The sequence below is a fragment of the Varroa jacobsoni genome, unplaced genomic scaffold (assembly GCF_002532875.2).
Source record: "Varroa jacobsoni isolate VJ856 unplaced genomic scaffold, vjacob_1.0 scaffold_444, whole genome shotgun sequence".
Taxonomy (NCBI): Eukaryota; Metazoa; Arthropoda; class Arachnida; order Mesostigmata; family Varroidae; genus Varroa; species Varroa jacobsoni.
In genome coordinates, this window is record NW_019213346.1 from 94,137 (window position 1) to 113,118 (window position 18,982).

The 18,982-nt window shown below is 39.3% G+C and overlaps 2 protein-coding genes across 4 annotated transcripts; one reads left to right on the forward strand and one right to left on the reverse strand.

The window, feature by feature from the left end:
* Positions 1-53: 53 nt before the first annotated feature.
* LOC147753485 (uncharacterized) lies at positions 54-3,066 on the forward strand. 3 transcript variants are annotated; one of them, XM_086968353.1, is made up of 4 exons: positions 54-187; positions 1,059-1,175; positions 1,436-1,653; positions 1,971-3,066. In XM_086968353.1, exons 3-4 carry the CDS (start codon positions 1,441-1,443, stop codon positions 2,106-2,108), a joined length of 351 nt encoding a protein of 116 aa, XP_086824479.1. In that variant the 5' UTR covers positions 54-187; positions 1,059-1,175; positions 1,436-1,440; the 3' UTR covers positions 2,109-3,066. The 3 variants fall into 3 exon arrangements, 1 of the variants encoding a protein (XP_086824479.1); XR_015311085.1 differs by having other exon boundaries at positions 79-187; positions 1,013-1,175; XR_015311084.1 differs by having other exon boundaries at positions 100-187; positions 976-1,175.
* On the reverse strand, positions 2,942-15,777 carry Plod (procollagen lysyl hydroxylase). Its single transcript, XM_022833281.2, has 16 exons — positions 15,537-15,777; positions 13,409-13,477; positions 12,611-12,805; positions 11,933-12,124; positions 11,662-11,777; positions 10,633-10,794; positions 8,926-9,030; positions 8,146-8,387; positions 7,788-7,860; positions 7,148-7,302; positions 6,748-6,880; positions 5,645-5,830; positions 5,443-5,547; positions 4,962-5,094; positions 4,530-4,695; positions 2,942-4,406 (listed from the first exon to the last, which is right to left on the reverse strand). The coding sequence occupies exons 1-16, from the start codon at positions 15,634-15,636 to the stop codon at positions 4,274-4,276; spliced, it is 2,265 nt and encodes a 754-aa protein (XP_022689016.1). The 5' UTR covers positions 15,637-15,777; the 3' UTR covers positions 2,942-4,273.
* Positions 15,778-18,982: the final 3,205 nt, after the last annotated feature.

Below are 18,982 nucleotides of genomic sequence, written 5' to 3' on the forward strand. Positions count from 1 at the left end.
CATCTCGTCTGTCATTTTAAAGGAAGTTAAACAAAAAAAGCCAGCGCTAGTTAAGAACTTCACACACGTAGGTTAGCGGTAATTCGTCATTTTCACAGTTGAACTTCTAAGCCTGTACGACTTTGCACTTCGAATGAAGATCTAAAGGGTGATTACTTTTCATGACAGCGATTAGTGACTGATAAGTGTAAGTGCTATGGTTTCATGCGTTCGCCGACAATGTCGAGATACGTGCACCCGCACTCTGGGCCAAAAAAATGGCGATTTCCCTTCGTGTTTGTAGTTCACAGAAAGAGTTTCCGAAAAAAAAACAAACTTTTTTTTCTCCTGTCTGTAAATTACACGTTGAGTATATTCAATCCCGTCTGCGCCATCTTGTGTCTGCGTGCTTCAAACATTTCGATATAATTCATTTCGCTGAGGGCCAGCGGAACCCGATTCAATGACGTTTCAAATTCAAGTACTAGATTCCATTAAAGTCTGTGCACACATTGTCCCCGTGTGGTACAGGCAGTGTGTGAAGTACGGGTTGAATCGCTTGCCAGCAGGCACTAGACGCTAATCTGTGCATATTGGCAGTAAAGTGTTTCTCTGGAACTAGCGAAAACATTCCGTTCAATTTGTGCCGTATCAAATCAATTACGGCGAACGTTGTACTGTTGTTATTTGCGAACATAATTTAAGATGACAGTGCTCAGTATCTTCTTGGGCAACATGAATCCACATAATCTAATCTCGAACGGTGTATATGACCGGTCGAGATTAGATCATAATGATGATATATATATATATATATATATAGAGTTTCTCAAGATAAAATACTGAACGACACAACTTGTCTGAACATATCTGCATTCTATGCGCAATCAGCTCCTGGTTAGTTAAGCAGCTCACTACAAATAGACGTCGTTGCCAACTATGGAATACCCGGCTGCGACGAGCTTTCATTATATACTAACACAAAAGAAGTTACAGAGCTATTCATTTTACATGTACTACAATTAACGACAAGGTAAGAGACAACGTAATCATAGCCTAAATATGTCTAAATCGGTTAGGCCAAAACCCTTTGGCGGCCGTGCGGCCTGGACTGTTCAACTAACGGCTGAAAGAGCCAGTGGTCGCTGATTTAAGTTCCGCCCTCGGCCTACACCACGCTTATGACGAAATCAAAGGTAAAGCAAAATGCTTTGAATATTTTTTAACTTCTTTTGTTTAATAGGCGTTACGAAAATTGTCAATAATACCTATTAAACATCAGATTTTTGGAAATTGATGAATATAGCATTTATATATCAGGACAAAGAGTGACAAACAATTCCCTACAAAATAGCTAACTCACCGAATACTGCAGCAAGTTGACTTCTTTTTTTTATTAACGTCAATTACAGTTCGCTCATTGAACACAGGTTACTTCTCCGTAAAATTTGTGTAGGTAACATGTCAGGACGGAATAATACGCACTCATCAACGTCAGGACAACTAGCAGAGCTTGAAGAACGAAAAGCGGACTTTGGATTGGTAATTACGCGTCGACGAAAGTTCGCTGTGTTCAGCTCGATAGAATGCACTAACTTGGAAAACGCTATCGTTGGCGCCCTATCAATCCTACTGGAGAAGTTCCACTTCGATACGAACGTTACCCAGTTGACGGTAAGCGGCTGCATTATAGCTGTGGCATATAAGGACCTAAAGCAGTACGTCCTGCTAGGCTACCAAGGCCCAACAGTCAGTATGCTGTTAGTCGACGCTTCACTTCAACAGGTCTGTAGGCAAAACCTGGTTGAAACTATGAATGCTGCTACGTTGAGCGTCTGGGAGCCACCCCAGCTCACGTCGTATTTCGTAGCGGGGTTTCTTGTGGGCGTTTGGAATAACAATTTCGAAGCTCAAATAGAGATCGATTCAGGTCCGACGTGCGAAACCTACATAAAACTGACTAACGCATTTGTGCTTGATGTGCTGAACAGAAAATTCCCTGCTGGGGCCTCGAAGGCAAACCTCAAGGACGCGATTACCTTCGTCGAGCAGAGCATTCAACAACAAATGGACAGACTCAAATGGCCTCTGGGAAACTTACATGCACTAAGTATAGCTGGTATACTTGATGTTTACTCCGGTGGAAAACCAGAACTCATTATTGAAGCCGAACAGATACTTAGTGTAACCGCGTTCATGTGTGAAACTCTTGAAGCTGAGGGAATTCAAAAACGCGAAAAAAAAATTAACTTGGAGCACTAAACAGTTCAGCTCAATCAACCAGATACCAATAACGCGCGGTTCAATTGGAATGGAAAAGATCATTGCACCGGTTGCAAACGTCGTCAGTGTACATTGCCATTCCCGTCAGATGCGGGCGGGAATTATACACAAAATGAATGATTTGATGATAAGTAAGACGTGAAGATTATTTCCACAGTGGATAGCCTCGAAACATCTTGTCGTGTTAAATATGTTTTTAAGAAGTGAATGATGTAGTGCCATTGACGTACGTAGGATCATAGCGTGCATGTGTTGAACTGATCGGAGGCTTGGTGTTATTTAGCACGGGTAGCTGCCCATCTGCCCAAATTAGTTAAAAGGAGAATGTTACAAAATTTGTATGTATTTGTTGGAAATATGATTACGATCCACTGGTTATTATCTACTGAGAGTACTAGAAAACTGCCCACGCCGTAGAATTGCTAAAGTCTTCGCTTCCCACCGAAAGTAACACGGTTTAAGATTACTACAGAAGGTCTTTCATACCGTATTTTCTGGCTTATTTTATCTACTCGAGTACTAACGCTGCATGAAATGCTCTTCAAGTTCGAACCAGTAGCTCTGTCAGTATCGGTTCGCATGCGGTACTCTAAAAACACATTATACGCTTTTGGTTCATTTTTAATACGCCTTGCCTTATCTTAATGGCTGGTGTATACGCTCAATAAAAACACAGACCTTTACGAAAACAGATTGTATATATTTGGCACGTGTAATTTACCGACCAAAGTTACCGTCAAAGTTAGTTTTATCTAAAGCATTTTGATTTTTGGCATTACGTGACAATAAAATTTAATTCGCAGATCTCGTGTACGGCGCAATAGTTCGAATTGAAACTAAACCACCCGTGTAGTAGAGAAACATAAGCATAGATCCATAAAAAGATCCACCGCCATATGCAAGTATAGTACTTGCATATGGCGGGTGTTGAGAATGTATGATATTATCAAAATATATATTAATACGTTTGCGATGAAATCATTTTAACAATGAGCAAGAAAACGATTTCACTACGGTCTGGCTTGATCCATGACCGATTGAATCACTTCAGTAAAGATATTGCAACTTAAATGAGATTCTCGCATACTACAACGCTAGGCCAAAGTGTCTTATCAAAATTACATTGCCTAAACGACGGCCTGAAGTATAGCTGTGTGACCTTCTTTTTCCATGACGAGGCCCACGGTCGGTAAATAATCGAACCGTCATCAATGACGGTAACATTGTTGTTATATGAGGCCACTTGCGTGAGCAAGCCACCATTTTACTGATAGAACGAATTTGTAAAAAACGTTTTTAGTTAATGTATGCCGTGCGGGACTTTTGCAAAGGTGTTGAGTATCCGCCTTTATTTCTTTGGCACAGGGCGAGTCGTTTGTTTGACGTGGAATACATACAAGTCTTCTATCTAGCGCTTATTGCCGGCCGGTTTGTAGCGGTTGAACTAAAGAGGTCGTGCGCTTTTTCTAAGTGGTGTACATTTACTGGCGTACTTATAGCGTCGTATATCATACAACATCACAATGCAGACTTTAGAATCTATGAAGATTTGAGTTTCATGCATGTAGCCTGCGAACACTATTTTGATGACAGCTACAGCTCCGTCCTTTTGTTATTTACAACACCGTCAAAATCTGGCCCCATATTATATAATCTTAGCTTTGTAAATATCCAGCATGTAGAAGATTCAAATGAACAGAACAAGAAATTAATACAGGTACACAAAAATGAAGAAAAGCATTTTCTAGAAGTTAGTCTTCTGAATCACGATCACCGCAAGAGGCATCTACGATTTCGGTAAGAAGCTAAGCTGATCTGAGTTCAAGTTGCTTATTGCCCATGTAGGCAAAAATACTCTCGCTTATGTCTTATATCGGTGCTGATAAATATACGTCGTTTTCTTTATGAGTGTTTTTCTCGAAAATGGGACTAGAACCCCTTACGTTCGCTAAAATGAGTTTTTACAAAGACAGTCTCAGCTCCGTACTTCTAGATGGTAAAGTTCTTCCAGTTAAGGATCAACAAAGGACACCATGATGTATCGGGTACCATTCGTTGTGCGGAGTCCTTCATGGTAGTGGGTTAGCCGACCTGGATGAAGGAGAGCCCAGCCTGAGGGCGAAGAAGTTACTGAACAGTTGTACCTGTAACAGACAATTAGTCAAATGAAAACGTTTCAATGTTTTTGCTGAATGCCCAGTCTAAATGACTGTTTAATGGCAGTGATCCCTGTAAGCTTTTAAATGGAGTTTCTTGACCAAACTTACCTGATAAATCTGCTTCCACCGCCCTCAAAGTCAACACCGACCTGGTTGAGGGCTAGGTTAATCGTATACGTCGACGCATCATGGTGAGGTCTCAAAGCTGGCTGTTCATCAGGCCGATAGCGAACTACAAAATTCATAATCGCTTTTGGCGGGTCATGAAAATAACCTGCAGTTACCCACAAAAATAAGCCTTCTCAGGTGGGTACATATAGCTCAGTTACCCTGACTAGAAATGTAGTTATAATTTTGTTCCTATGCCATTCCAACCTCACATATTACATGCACCATTCATTCTCGTATTGCTTTCTCAATCTAATCATGCAATGCTCTGGGCTTTACTATCGAAATTCAGCTGTTACATGCGGCGATAATCAAAAATGTTTGGTAGTGGAATAAATAGAATTCAGTGTACCATATTTATATAGTACATACCGGTAAAGACATGCTCCTGAACTGGTCTTACATACTCGCGTAAAAAATACAGCCACTGGGGTTCCAGGCCAACCTGCCGCATATGAATGTCCCGTGTTGGCACGTTCTCGTATCCCCCTGCCAGGCGAGGGTCCTATCAAGGAAACAGTGCCTTGTTATTGTGACCCACCAACGTACAGCGACTAAGTTATCTCAAACAAGATGAAAAGCAGTAGACTATATTTATCATTTATCCAAAGAAGGGATTGTTGCTAGGGCACATATCTCTGTATAAATCTAAGTATCAGTTGTAAAGCTCCTTATATAGAAAACGCTGTTCTTATATTATATATATATATATATATATATACAGTTGATATTTTAAACAAATTAGCTTAGCTTTTTTTTCACAGTTTTATAGTAACATAATGAGAAGCCAGGATGATGGACGTAAGAACATAGCGGAATAAATATCAAGGTCTTGTTTTAAAATACAACTTACCGAATTCGTTCCATCAGACCATTTGCCAAACGCTTCCATAATTTCGATCAGATGACGGCAAAACGTCGGGCTTGCGATCGGGAACCAATAAACATCGGTACACGGCTGTGAATCCCGTAGTAAAAATGTAACAGTTTACAGTCCTGTATGAAAAGTAATTTCGGATTAGCCCAATAACATTACAGCGGACATCGACTCTCACCTGTAAAAGTGTGCCCGAAATATTACGGAAGATATTCTGATAATACGCATGGATATAGCGTTGTTCCCATGCGCGCTGGTTTTCATAGATTTCATAAAAGTCAGGATGGGTCCGTGTGTAGTCGAAGTTTTCGGGGTTGATAAGAAATCCAAAATCTTCCAGGTTATCCACCCACATAAATACACCCTGAAACAAATTTGATATCAAAAGACGTGCACGATTTAGCAAACGTTGACGCTTCGCACAACAACTGTAATGCAATGATTTACGTCGCAAACCTGCTCCTATCATCCTTATAGGATTCCCATAACAGAACGTTCAATCAGGGTTAGTCTACTTTAATTTGAGACACTTCGTTTAACTTTTATTCCGATCAAAGGAACTCTTTAGGGCTTAGAGTTAAGTGGGAAATACAGTATTTATATAGCCATTATCACAGGTCTTCGTCATACCCCTTAAGGTGTTTTGGGTTTATTTGCGCTTAGAAGTATGAATCATTTAAAAACATTCAAGTTCTTTTACAACTAGCATTATGCACTAAGTTGCCTATTTCACACCTAGATAATACTGACTTCATCTACACACTAGCTCGCATTTAGGACTCAATAAAATCCCAAGAAAATTTCTGGGTAACCCAGTATCTCTAGGAGATTTAGAGTTTTACGCCTGGTATTGCCACTACTAGGGAATAAAAGGTACTCTAAAAGTTTCTATCAGGCGATTTGCGAAGAGGGTGGTTGGGAACTATAAAAATTCTTTCTGACCATTATTTCTAAATTGCTATAGTGGTTTTTTAGATGCTTCACGCATCGTAAGAAACTGAACAGAAAGGTAGCCTAGGTTCGTGAAACGTGCATGTTTTCTACTTAAAGAGTTTCATATAACTTAATTCGATATCTCGGACACGCTATTATCATTGCATGAACTTCAAAACACATCTAAGTAGCAGAATTACTAACCACACTTTTAGCAATTTTTTCAATATAAAAATGTGTATATTAGCTTTAGCTATAATATAATAAAAACGTGGAGTAGCCAGGTCAAAGTTTTTCATCAACAAAACAGCACTTGAATAGTAGAACAATCAATGTGGGAAAACCCACCTGATCTCGAAGGTTTCTACAGAATGCCATGTCTGGATCCAAAGCGCCATGCACGTACAGAGGAGGGTTCTTCATGAGGATGGACGCCTTCACTAAATACACTTCATTAACAAACGGTACATTCCATATGCCTCTGAAAATACAGTAATATACTTTAAGAGCTGCGCTTCCGCTTTGATTTAGAGTTAATTCAGGGCAACTGGGAAGCTAACAGTTGCTGAACTCTATATACGGCCATTATTTTCATTTTTATTCACTTCTAACACAATCCGACACAATAAACGTGCACGTAAAGTATTGTTTCGGTTACGTGCTGCCTAATTGATTGTTGCTTTTTATCAGTGTACTCTTTCAAGTACTATTGATAGTAACTAATACTTGGACATCCAGAAATTCTGACCTCTTCTCGCCTGTGACAATCTCCATATAGTCGTGACTGCGTGCGTAATAGCCTTCAGACGATAAGGCACCCCAGAAGTTGGACCATGCCTGTCCAGACCGAAGTACCATCGGAGCAATGAACAATCGGTCCTTAGCAATCAAGTGTTGAAGAACCTGAATACATCATATGTGTAAAAAAAAACAGCAGAAACTTCAGTAAATACGCTACTGGTACCTAACTAAAACTAAAGTTCATGCTTGTCGTATAATAAGTATTACAAACTCTGCATCACGGCCAGTTCCAAGGAATCGTTCGAGGCATAGGGGTAGGTACAAATAGAACAAGGCGACTCGACTCACGGCAGCCATGCTGGCGCAACCGGCACGCTTTCCCTGTTGCTTCCCAAAAACTCCATTGTCAACTGTACTACTAATACTGGACTAACAGTGCCTCGTGCCTGACATAAAGAAGATCTGTGCACTTTTGAGATAAGCGAGACATATTTATTAGTCAGCCTTGCCTTTTCTAATGAAGCTATTAAGCAATATGTATTATTCTGTACTTCATTGGCATATTCCGTATGAAGGTCACCATTTAAGTCATATAAGAAAGTACATACCTCATGAGCATTATTTAAATAGAATAAGCGATAACAAACCTTTGTGTTCTCTAAGTGGACAAGGGAATCAAGGTTTAAATAATACTCGCATCCATTTGCAAGACATGATTGCCTGAAAAAGGTACCACAGATTTTGTTAGATAATCCATCGCTAAAAACAGATGTAATTAAAGCAAGATGTAGGCAAGACTGATCACACAATCGTAAATATTGCTATACCTAAACATTTACTTTTCAAAACTACGGTGCGGTAATCCTTTGTTTGAACCACTGTTCTTAAGCTATAAGTTATATAATATAATATTAGCATTTATGAATCAGAGCTATTCGTGTATTACACATATTTTTTGCATTTACGAAAGCTCATTTTTCTAGAGCGTTTTCCATCGATACATACAAAGCTGCGTTGCGAGCTTTCCATTCGGCCAGATCGTCTATTGATTTAACCTCGACCTTGGCATAGTCCTGAACTTCAGTCTTGAAAAAGATGCGAAGCCGTTCATTGTGCCAGTCTCCTGCCCGATGTATAAAAAGTGACATACGCGCCTTGGGATAGTCTAAAGCAAGGAACTTGGCAAGAAACTCGGCAAAGAATGGTGTTGCTTCTTCGATAAAAATGCCTACTGTCACTTTTGGTAACTGAAAAATGATGGGTAATAAATATTGCTCAGATCAGTCAGATCAGAACGAGATTCGACAAGTGTGCTATGGCTTCATTAATTGTCTTTTTCAACATGGCTCTATGTTTAGGGGCTAATGTGGCCGAATCTATACTTAGGTAAGGTATATTTTGCCAGAAATTATTTTTTAAACTATGAAGGATACGCTACGAAGGGGAACGATGATATTGAACATTTCTAAAATGCAAAACGTGCGCTCTGCTTCGCAACGCCGATTATCTATATTTTATTTTCTTTTTTCACACCGGTCGCCTAGGATGCCATTATCCATATGGGCACCCACGCGGGTGAAGCAGTTGTGTATCTGTAGTATATGTCTTTGAGTCTTTTTTTTTTTAATTTGAATTTGACGGTCAAAGCACCTCAACAAAAAAAGATTGACGGGAAGTTATGAGATACGAAACGCGGCTGATCTCGAACTACAGTGATTGCAACAATTCTACGGTATTTGCATTTCGTATATGAATCAATTCATACATAAATTGTATGAATCAAACCTTTTCTTGATCATCGCTAAGTTCGCGTCTGTCGCTGCAAACCAGGCATCCTTCTCCGTTTTTCCAAGCTCCTGCCACGTAATTTGCTAAGGAGTTCAATGCTACCTAAAACCGCACTCAGAGAAAGCGAACATACAACAAGTATTTATGGGCCACACTTTTTTTATCCCAATACTATATCATAATTAAACTTATCCATTAGAATAACAATGTAAAATTATAAAAAAACCTACATATATATGTGTGTGTGTGTGTGCTAGGTGGTTCAATGTGCAATGTAAAAAAATACTAATAAGATGACGCTATTCCCTAATAGCGCTACGTTTCGCGCTAGTTTTGTTCCTATTCGAAAGGAGCTTGTGGTCTTTGAAATTTCTCATGTCGTTCAGTCGAATATCGTCACTCGAGCTTTTAACGGACGAGTTGTAGTGAATCATAGATATTTGAGCGGTTTGAGCCTGGAACTACGGCGACAGAGAAAGCTTGCTCGATAGATAGAGCTTCTATCCGGGTTTTAGTACTAGAAACGCCGTGATCTGTCTGTTTGACAAATCTCCGGGAAAAATTCGAATTGGATAATGAGTCTCACGAAAGACTTCCTGCGAGGGTGACTAATGTAGTGTTACTAGCTGTGGTGCAGGCCGACCTATCTCAAACTGTCAAACAGGTAGTAGTTCTCAAATTTGGTGAATGTGGCAGTACCATACTCGTTTACCTGCTCGAATAAATGGAATTAAAACAAAATTGATTAATGGGTCCCGCTTGATTGGAAAGAGGATCAAAAACAGACGTGGATACACTTGCCTCTCTGATCCCACGTTACAATAGTGAACTTCCATTGAATCGGGACTTGTGGTCCAAAATCGATTCTCTGTCATATAATCGCAGACGGTCACATCAGTTAGTGGATTCAACTGAACCGGCGGGACATAACCCTAAAGCAAATGTACAGTTACAAAAGTTTTTGGTGTTTGTTTAGTGTTTTAATGCAGACGCTGAAATGTCTTGACAACAAACGGAGAAGATGACGAAAAGACTCCGCAAGATGCAGCTAATATTAGCGAACAGAAATAGACCATTTTTATCACACGATAACGCTCGATCTCACACCGCAAAAAGTTATAGTTAGACTACCTCTGTTATCCACGATACCCGTTAGACATTGCTCCCCCAGATGATGTTTTTTTTCAAACTCTCGAATCCCTGAATACGAAAATTATTTAAATTTCATTATGACTATGTCGAAATTTAATGAATAGACTTTCAAACCCCAGACTTTTACGGAAATTGAATAAAAATAAGTTACCATTGATTAGAAATAGATCATGCATAATAATGGTAGATAGTTCGATTAAAAATAAAAAAAAACTACGGCTGTAAAAAAAGTTCGAAGTTGTTGAGCCCACGATGTCTCGTTACATACTAAACAATGAAATTGTGGATGATTGATTGATTGATCGATCGATCTATGTATACACTCTATATATATATAGACACTCCACATTTATTCAGGGGATTAAGGGGATCAAAAATTCTGAAAGCTTTCCGAAGAAAAAAAAAACACTAATAAGGATGGGCGAATCCTAGAATTTCTGTGATAACATTTTCCACAATTATTATCCGGGTACATCTCCATATATTTCATAAAGCTATTTTAAATTCGAGTGCTAAATTACTACGTAAGTGAAGGGCACAATCCTTGGTTACCTTTGATGCTCCATTTCCGTGAATCACAATAGGGTATGTTCCGTAGGCGTTATTCCTTACTTTTGGATAGTCTCCATCATAAGTTAGGTTCACATCGCCCACTGCTCCATTGAGATTCTGGAAAATGTGTGCCCGACTGTCCAGACGAATATTTAGCGACTCCTACAAACGTTAGAGACAATTCCGAATACACACATGTATACACACGTTTTGGTTCAACAGTCACTAAAAATAGATAGCTGGGCAGGAGCGGTGTTATTGCACATTTTGCCTATTTGTCTATGTACAATAAAATTGAGCTTCCCGCGTTTAAATGACAGCAGTAATAATAATAATAATAATAATTAAGTTATTATTATTATTTCACAGTTATTAGTTCATTTCTCTTTTTTTTTTTTCATTTGAGGAAGTTCTAATCTATGAAAAAGCGTTTATTTACCCACTTAGGGTCTTTCAGTAGCCCTAAGTTCATTCAAGTGAACATTACAACTACTGTAAACACCACCGCTAAATACATATCAAATAAAGCTAGTAAACCCTTGAACTCTGGAAGCTCCTAGAAATGTGCTCTATTGTCCGTCACACATTCTCAGCATTGTTCTATCAAACTACAGCCGCTTTTGCTTGCACTCAATCAAAGAAATACTTAACCGTTTAGACAGATGAAAACGTTTATACGCCAATACTTCAAAAACGTGGATACCGTCTCCTGGAGACACGGTTTTATAAATTTATTGAAACAACTCAAAAAAATGCTTTTGGGTAATCATTGTCAAAGACTCATAAAAAGCTAGCTCTGACATCTGAATTTCAGATGTTACTATTATTGAACTTCATCGACAAATGCGTCCGTACAGGGACGTGTAGATATCGACAGTGTGGCAGTTTTGAAACAAATATCGGATTAACAATGCTCCGCTTACGCCATAGCTCTGAACGACACAAATTTAAATAAAGCACTTATACGTTAGCCTGAAGTCCAGGTAGAACGACTGTGTTATACAAACAGGTTTAGTAGAATCAGCCTACTCGTATTCGCGGGTCGAGATAAATCTTAGTGTAGAATAGCTGATCATCATCCTCGTCCTTGATCAACGTATGAGTAACAAATTTGTAGATTTCCGGCGCGTAGCCAATAAATCCACCTGGAACACTCAATAAATTTAGTTTGTTTCCATGCAGACTCTATGCTAGGACAGATTCTCATAAGGTCAATCGTGTTCTAAAAAATGTTTTCTTTTACTAACATGAGTATTAATTGACTTCTTCACTTTGGAAGGGTAGATAGTATTGCGCAGACCTGAATTGAGGTACTTTTTGCCTTCGGCCTCTGGATACTGTTTACTGAGAGAGGCGTCAGGCCAACAGAATCCCTCCGCAGAAAAAACTGCCCCAGCGGCGAACTCCGAAAACCTCGATAATATTTCCGTTGCACTTCCCGTGAAGATTACGTCATAGCTATCAACGAACATAATCACCAAATCGGTCCGATCTGAAGAACATAATTGTTAACTAGTTGCTATCATTTCAAAGCCACAATCAAACAAGTGCTTGATACGCGATATAAATATTACAGTAACGTAGTACTCTATGTATAGACTACCAAAATAAACATCTACTTCGTTTTTGGGACACACACGAGTACGATACGAAGATGTTCTTTCTAAGTATGTATAATTTACGGTCAAATCGTTGAAAACACCTGTTTTTCGTCACTGCACCTATTTTAAGTGACGTAAAACTACTATATACTAACATAATAAGCTAGCTAAGCTTAAGCTGTTACGTGGCGGGATTAGTTCAGGTTCAATTTCGCCGTTTTGAAGTTACCATGTGTCCTATGTATGGGTTGGGTCGGATAAAAGAATCTAAAAATACATGAATGAGTCCTTTAAACAAAGGGTTTCTTCACAGTGGCAATTATGATAAAATAAAACAGGTGTGCTGCAGATTTTTGTGCGCCATTCGCGATGCTCACCTCTATATTTTTCCATTGCTTTTCGAAGAAGATTAACCTTATGGCCACCCCCTGGTGCCCTTAAAACATCTCCACCCCTCCATTCTTCGTCCATGCCGAGTGTCTCTACTTTGAGGCCTTCTCGATGCGCCGATGCCAAAAAACGATCATACCCTTCCGTTCGCTCCGTAGCGACCGTTATCACGATCAAGCTCACTAAAAATATTGTATCAATCTTAGAACACCCTAATACCGTCACATCTTCATCTACTTCATCTAAAAAAAATTTTCATATTTTTTAGCAAAAATGTTCAATTGAGCATTCTGCATCTGAACTACCCGCGCGAGAACAAAAAAATACCTACTCATCAATCATTAACAGTGCCATCCAACAAACTTAGCGAATTCTAAAAAGTCTGTCAACTGAGATAGCTTAGATACTGGCCGGCATCAGCGATCGACACACTGAAGCACATATCTAAATAAGATAGCCCGTTGTTTTATTGGAAACCTATTGCTTAAGTCAGAAGTTTTCTCAGGTTTCACCAGCATACTTCATAGGTCTACGGAATTAGGTCTAACTGCTTCTATATTAATGGGGCAATAAAAAACGTTTCGTGGTCCGGATTCCGGACGGTCTTACCATAGATCCTTATTCATTATTTTACGTTCAAGGTTAAATTCACTGAGGCACTTGTCGAGAAAGCTCCGTGCGAGTTCTTGCTATATCGTTTGCAGCTAACCTATGAGCATATGTGAATCTAACGTCCTCTGAACAAAATCCATAAAATCCACGTTCAGAAGATATGCCGAACTTACCATTTTCATTATCACTGTACTTTTTGTTGGCGCCCAAAATAGAACACGACCTGTCAGCATCGCAGTGATCTGAAGAGGCACATATTCAGCATATATTATATCACTTTATTATGAAATACCCAGTCGATGCCTTCATGGACTAGTTGACGTATAGAAAATAAAACTTCTTTATTGCACACCAGGTCTGTACACACGCATCTATGTATCGTAATATTCGTTTCGTTCAAACAAACGCTTCATTGCATTTGCTTCGTTGTCAATTTACCCCCACATCAATAGTTGTTCATAAAATTAACTTCAAAATACAGAATAGACATTCGTCTATATTATATTATTATATAATATTATATATATTATATATATTAGGTGATAATACGTTGACATAAAGCAGAGCTATTGAAAAGCCATAGGACATAAGGGTCTTTGAGCTATCCGGTATTCTGTTCTTTTATGATGGGAAAGCATCCGGAATCGAAATTCCTTTCTTAGTCTTCCTCTACCGATGCTTGTCAATAACCATATGGGATCAAGCGTCGATAACATCTTCCATATGCTGTTAGCCCTAGGGCTCTAGGGTATTTTCACAAATGTGTGGGCGGAGATATTATCTTGCCGTGATTATTTTTCTGTTTCACCATCCATTGGCGTACCAGTACGCTTGGCTAACGTCAGGCGTATTTTCTCTAGATTTATATAGCGCCATCGACTTCGACTTCGACATTTACTTTTCTCGGGAAGTGCTTTGCCCACTCTTGTAACTCGTGATTATCGAAACTAGGATTCGCCGAGCCTGATGAATTCGGTCTAGCGTTTGAATGCGACTGACATATCGCGAAAACAGCGGACATTGTATCATCAGCATCGTTACGCTCGCAGTTTACTATCTGCTCTGGTTTAGGGACAGGGGATGATAGTTTAGTCTGCGTCGCTGCATAACCATATGTAAAAAAACACAACTCAGAGTATACTGACATGGTCAGCTCTCGTTTCAGCCGGAGTGTCCGTCTGTGCTACATCTTTCCACTCCTCAAGTATGTTTACACCAGGAAATAGCGAACGTGTTCCCGCCCGGGAATTCATATAAAATGTGAAGAAAAAAAAAAACTTATATCAAGGTCAAACGGAGAAGTGAGTGGTTAAGTGGGCACAATTATACTCTACGGCGGAGCCCTAAATCCCACAGCCAGATTGTGTCGTCCATTCGAAAAGAAAGACATTTTAGAAAAGAAACGGTCTTTGTTTTGGTAGGCCTTACTGGGTAGCCTGTCGATTACTTCGTCGGTGCAGCTGTAGGCCGAACACGTACGAAATACAGAAAGGAATGTCCAGTGTATTATCCTTCTGATAGAAATAGTACAGACATGACATATTCTTGATTGCCGCGTGAACTAGGGCAATTTCGGTAATTCTAATTGTTGAGATGCGTCAAACATAATTCTTAACCCCACTTTCGACCCATGCCACCCTCAGAGCGATTAAACAAGGCTAAATTCGATTAAACTTTCTTTCTATACAGAAAACTGATCTTCACGACAATGAAGTTAGCTTATAATAACTTGGTGCGTTTGTGAGACACACAAACCGTGAGGATCCTCAAGAGTACTTTGATAGTTTTCGAACTTTAGACTATTTCATTTGTTATGCACGACGTTGTCATTTGTCCGTAGCGTGTGCTCGAAAAGTAGAGTTTCTCTTAAATTGCATATATAGAAATGCAATCAGATAGTATCATTAGCAAATATTATACATAAGTGATATTGTTTCTGTGTTAAATTGGAATGTTAGTTTCGTCAAAGTTCGGTCACAGTTCACAAAATGGCCATACGACGTTTCTAATTTTAATTGTACATTGAATCGTTTTGGCAAGATGAGAGCAGATCCATTCCTTTGGACGGATAACAGTCGCCGAGATTTACGATGAGGGGTATGCTCCCGTTTTTTGTTACAGGCTAGAAGACAACTCTGTCCTACGAGATAAAGCCACTGTCCTCGCTAGACACTAAGCTGTTTCTAACTTTTCCTACTGAAAGTCACCATTCGTTCGACGTAATAAAGGCCTTCGACGATTGGACTAGTTAGTTTAACACAATAGTGATTAGGTGTTAATGTTAGTATATGAAAGTCTTACCATTCTCCGTCCGAACGGTAGCTTTGACGGAAACCGCTAGAATCGTGAGACACGGTAGTAATATGAAAGATCCAGCCCAGAGAACTTTCCGAGAGAACATATTTTGGAGAGCAATAGTTTAACTTGGCGCTTTAAAGTGAACTTCCCAGTAAAATGTTTCGCTGCTTCGGTCTGGATGCCCACTATTTTCACCGGGGTAGGTCCGCGAGAGGCGCTCCACTGCGCTAACGGGTCACAGGGGGCCGCCATCTTGCTTCGAAGCGTGTGTTGCTACAACTATCGATAGAAGGAAAGGACCGAATCACGGGAAAGGGCAGACGAGAGCATCTATTCATATCGAAAAAGTCGTTTCAATCAGCGAAAATATATTTATTTTAGGCTTTCGTTACGATAGACTATTCATTTTCCTTATAATCGTATAGTGGGACAAACAGTCAGGACGAAACCTATACCAGTTCATTACTCAGAACCACCTTAGCCCAGCAAAAATGAAAATATCTCTCTTATGACCTGTGGCTACATATTATGCCCACGTAGACATTTTTCATCTGAATAAAATTATGCCATAATATAGTCGTAACATACACTTGACTAAAGAACCCAAGATCAAATCGAAACACCGCAAAGATAGATCTAAAAGTTTCTCAGCCTATATATAAAGAGCGGTAATTCTTAATAAAATTCAACTAAAGTTTAAACAAGATTTAGAATTCGTTTACAATTTTTTACTTTCAATCTCTATAGTATATATTAATATCCTGCTATTTGATGTAATATATACATATGTTCTTGACAACGATTGTCCGCTGCGTCAGTTTCCTTTAACAACGTTAGCTGACGGTGCCTACGTCGTAAGGCCGTTTCGCACGTTATCAGGTCGCAATAAGATCTAAGAGACTTTAGTTGAATTACGAAAATATTGAACATAGTTAAATGTACATATTTATTTCGAAATCGATCTCGAAAATGAGGTAAGCAAGATGCATTTAAAAAAAAAAATGTAAACTTTTCTTTCACATATATACATTTTAAAATAAACTGTGTGGCTATTTAACATCATCTTAGGCCTTTTGTCGTTGTCCATCAGTTTAGGTTATTCGCTTACACATTCTGGGGATAAACGGTCGGACCATCGTTATTTTCTCAGCTGTCAACGCACACGTTGTTTTTTTTTTTTTATAATTGCATTTATAACAGACATTTTTATAGTTGCTAAAACAAGTTCTGGTCGCTATCGCACGCCTGTCCTATCTATATACTCAATATTTATTTCCAATAACGAGTTTTTGGCCAATGACGAATGTTGTTCTAACCCATTTCCTGTCCTAGATACTCAATGCAATTACTGAAGTGTACTTGTAAGTCATCTTTCATAGGTGTTAGCGCCGATCGGATTTGTCTAGTATTTTTTTATTCAGGTCGGCGTTTTTATCAAAACGTAACAGCAAAATTCCACCACAGCATAACCGGTCGAAAAGTTTTAGTCCGCTTGAACAAAAATCGACTTTGATTATCTAGATTCTGCTTACAATGACCTGATTTTCGCTCTTCTTTTTACCAATCATAGAACGCATCCTTATAGCATCGCTGCTTTATAGAAGAAAACCTAAGTTGTTTTTGCTAACGTAGAGTCGACGTTAATTTGTCCATATAAAAGCTTTCTAGGTGCTTCAAAATTCAACTTACGTACATAGAATTGGCTACATGCTATTAGCACAATAAGCTGGGCACAAAGCTAGCAAATCATCTCTGTATCATTCCTATAGAACAGCATATTTTATACTAGGCTTGCAATCAGTACCATGAAACTTTGAAAATCTGTACTGTTCAGCCCGAGGGCTGTATTAGGACGTCTTCTATTCTATAAATTAGTCTTTTTCTCCTATTTATATATTTTGCTTTTTAAACCTATAGTCATTTTTGAAGTCGTTCGTTTACGTCTTAACGAAGCACCCAGGCTCAAAGACGTTTCATTCCTTAGCAATGTGCAGTATCGAAGCCGGTCCGCTAAAGTAATAAACTCTCGGTTACTGTATTATCTCCAATAGCCACATGTACTTCTCTAAGCGCCGAGTTTGTTTCATTTGTTATGCTGCCTTTCGAATTCCGACAATATGCACTTTAACTTCGGCCCGTACTAAAAACGTCCCAGATCCAGCTCACAACCCTCCGTGCAGGCTCAGCTTCGTACACGCACTGTGAATTGAGCAGCTGTTCATCCGTCGTTTGTATTCACGAGCAACGCCATCTGGAATATTATTGGCCAGCACATTCTAATCTCTAGTGCGACCTTTTAACATGAAGCTAGATTGGTCGTACCTTCAGGACAAGTGACTTTCGCCGCTTCTGGTGCGTGTTCCTTTATCTGTGGATAAGAAAGAATGAAGGTAAGCAGTCATCCAACCAGCACTAGACAAACCGAACCGCGCGGCTACGCTTATACAAAGCGAAGCCGACAAGCCAAATGCCACCGAATACTGCTGTGTTATTGCTTTGAGGCAATCAGATCTGTCACATCAAAGCTACATGAGACAAGCACACGGACGTAGATAAATACAGAAGCCATGTACAATACTGTATACTGATTGGGTGCCCCTAGGGAACGTAGTGTCTTCTTTTATCTAATAACCCGAATCGCCGTATGCAATAATAAGATCGATGACTGAAAAAAAGATTGGGAATAGAAGCGATGCAGTTAGGATGGCGCAACGGAAAACAGAAATGACTGGTCAGGCCATATACATGTCATGGGCTTATGGATGACTCATTGGATGTATATACGTCTCGCATCGCAGGCACGCATCAGGACATATGGCATAGACGAGCAAAGCAAAGAGGCGAATGAAGATCAAGAAACCCGGCACGACCTCTTTACTGCTCGCGCCAGACGGTAGATTTTGTCACCGATTCGAATGGCACGTTGCCGTCATTGGAACGGCCGTACGTGCGAGACCAGCGAATCGGAAGTTGGCTTGAGCGAAAAATCCCTATCACCTAAAGACTTCCTGCGACAGCTATTTACATTCTGTGTCGGCCGACACTATCAATAATGAATCCCGTAGGCTGGCAGTAAATTAAGCAAGGAGCAGGTATTGTGTGGATTTTATAAAAGACTGCTTGAAACTAAGTTTGTCAAAGAGGCCGAAATAAAATTTTCTGAAATATTAACAACCATAAAAAAACTAAATACTTGAATATATGCCTTAACGTAAAAGTCATATTCTGTCTAACGAATAGCCGAGTGTTTATTCCAGAAAAAAACAATTACGGTACTGCGTTCATTGTAGGGCATTGTAGATACATAGAGAAGATAATTATATGTTACGGTACACTGTATAATCATTGTTTCTTGTATGATTACCTAATTGGTGAATCTTGTTTTTTTTTCTAAATCAGTGTTTGTTTTTTTTTAATAACATGCGATGTTCTTGTGTGCAAATTTATAT

What these genes read in the sequence shown, in the direction of transcription:
- LOC147753485 (XM_086968353.1), top strand. Translation starts at nt 1,441, where the DNA reads ATGTCAGGACGGAATAATACGCACTCATCAACGTCAGGACAACTAGCA. An exon ending in CGAACGTTACCCAGTTGACG is followed by an intron (nt 1,654 to 1,970) that starts GTAAGCGGCTGC and finishes TGTGCTGAACAG; the next exon opens with AAAATTCCCTGCTGGGGCCT.
- Plod (XM_022833281.2), bottom strand. Translation starts at nt 15,636, where the DNA reads ATGTTCTCTCGGAAAGTTCTCTGGGCTGGATCTTTCATATTACTACCG. An exon ending in GTACAGTGATAATGAAAATG is followed by an intron (nt 12,806 to 13,408) that starts GTAAGTTCGGCA and finishes CAATATTTTTAG; the next exon opens with TGAGCTTGATCGTGATAACG. An exon ending in TTTCGGGCACACTTTTACAG is followed by an intron (nt 5,548 to 5,644) that starts GTGAGAGTCGAT and finishes CGGGATTCACAG; the next exon opens with CCGTGTACCGATGTTTATTG.